At 48.7% G+C, this 2,044-nt stretch overlaps 1 protein-coding gene across 1 annotated transcript in view; it reads right to left on the reverse strand.

Moving 5' to 3' along the window:
- MDGA1 (MAM domain containing glycosylphosphatidylinositol anchor 1) overlaps positions 1-2,044 on the reverse strand; it is a 97,501-nt gene that overhangs the window by 30,275 nt on the left and 65,182 nt on the right. Inside the window, exon 10 of the mRNA XM_027887683.1 lies at positions 810-987. Within this exon, the coding sequence (XP_027743484.1) occupies positions 810-987 (178 nt within the window). The remainder of the gene's footprint in view (positions 1-809; positions 988-2,044) is intronic.

Below are 2,044 nucleotides of genomic sequence, written 5' to 3' on the forward strand. Positions count from 1 at the left end.
GCGGAACTGAGCCCACCCTTTAATCCTGAGGTTCATCTGCCGGGGCCAAGCATGCTTGGACGGTGGCAGCGAGGTCCTCAGGACGTAGATGGATTGCCTTACAGGGCTAACGAGCTCCATCTGCCCGGGGAGGGGCCCCGACCGGGAATCGAACCCGGGTCTCTGCAGTGACAGTGCAGTGTGTTTTCCTCTACACCACTGGGGGCTCCCAAGAGGGGTCTGTACTTCTTACTGAAATATAAGGTCCAAACTCCTAATGGTAGTAAAGAAATCACAGAGTTGTGGAAATGGAGAGAAGCGTGGTCAATATGTATCAACGGGATGGTTTGGGAGTCATGGTATTGGATAGAGCTACAGCTTTATTAGTGACTAGTTAGGAAAGGAACCATGCATTCAGCTCTAGAAAGAGCTGAAGCCTTCTGCAATCCTCTTATTTTTATGGGATTGTGGCTAATACACAGCATCCAGTGGCTGTCCTCTAATATGCCACTGTACCATGGGAAACTGCAGCATGGCCTTATGAGTCACTGAGGTTTTGGGGATGTCCTGCCCACAGGGTGGAAAGTGTGAGTCAGAGCTGCTGACTGATGGATCAGTGGAGACTGACCTTCAGAAGTCTCTATTTAGTGCTCTGCATTGATGGCAACAGCCAAAATACACTGAAATGTTTTAGCGCCGTGCTATCAAAACTCCTCAGAGCAGAGAGATCCACCCAAGGGTGACAGAAGACCACATCTATTCAGGCCCATGTCCCTAGGCCTGGGGCTCGGACCTGCTCTTGTAGCCAGGACCGAGGAAGAGACACCTACGTTCCATGTACCGGATGATGCGGGCAGCCATATCTCCAGCCCCAAAACTGGTGATGGGCGTCAGGCGAACTTCATAGCTCTGAGGCACTTTCAGGTTGGGCAAGATGTGCTCCAGCAACAGGCCTTTCTCCATTTTCTTCACAGGAATGAAGGTTTGGATGGTGCTTCTCTGAGAAAGCTGCATACAAAAAGAACCCACAGTGTTATGAGAATCCTGAAATTGTAAACCTGAGCATACCTATCCAGCATTCAACACACTCTTCCACCTCTTCCTATAAATACATGTACATTTGGTTTCTCCATGAGATCTTCATGCAGTATTGGTTTGAAAATTCCCACCCTTGGTACAGAACAGTGATCAGGAAACTGGGTTGCCCCTCAAGAGAAGCCTTGGGGTCCTCCTGAATCTAGGGACAACTTGAACTATGGGTCCTGGAGCAACTTTGTGTCCAGATAGAATGGCTTCAGGATGGGAAAAATGGACCCAACTTACCCCTATTAGTGCATCAAGGTTCTTGCAAACACAGCATCGTGCTTTGCCAAGATATCCTGCAGTTCACAATCACTGCTGCAGAATTCATTCACTTGCTGCCTGGGCCCTGTGGCATTTCATTTGGTGCCTCACTGGGACCTGTCTACTACTATGCTTCCTCAGCAACCTTCCATAGGATCCATTTTTGACTCCTAGCCCACACTGCCTCCGCAGACCAGAGCAAGGGGTCTAGTTCAAGTCGGTGGTTCTTTGGAGTCAGTCACAGGCTCTCTCTTTCTCTGATGCCCATTGGAAGGAGCTGAACCATACCAGCTAAACACTGTTCAGTTTGCTAAGGCAGCAGGGAATTTTCAAGAAAGCAATGGGAAAAATATCGTTATCAAAATCACCACCACTAAAAATGATGAATTACATGTCAGTGAAACTTCCCTGCCACGGTCATGCTTGCTTAGTGGGGGAAGGACAAGAACGAGGACTGCATTGTGAAGATACAATTTCCTGCCTGTCGCCGTGTGGTGCCTGGATCCTTGTGGCAAGATATGTTATGGGGGAAATGCTGGTGCTGCTAAAACGAACTTTGGCAGGGCTTTCCATGATCCAGTGTTCACTGTCCCAGACACTTAGCTTTCCCCCGCCTCTGATATATCCTCTAGGCTGACAGTTTCCATCGCAAAGGCAATTTTCCTGACAGGCTGTCTCAGTGTTGGTCATTAACTCTGAAGTTACAGGATTACTGGAACCA

The sequence above is a fragment of the Empidonax traillii genome, unplaced genomic scaffold (genome assembly GCF_003031625.1).
Source record: "Empidonax traillii isolate 1590-97213 ecotype Southwest subspecies unplaced genomic scaffold, ASM303162v1 scaffold218:size1087226, whole genome shotgun sequence".
Classification (NCBI taxonomy): Eukaryota; Metazoa; Chordata; class Aves; order Passeriformes; family Tyrannidae; genus Empidonax; species Empidonax traillii.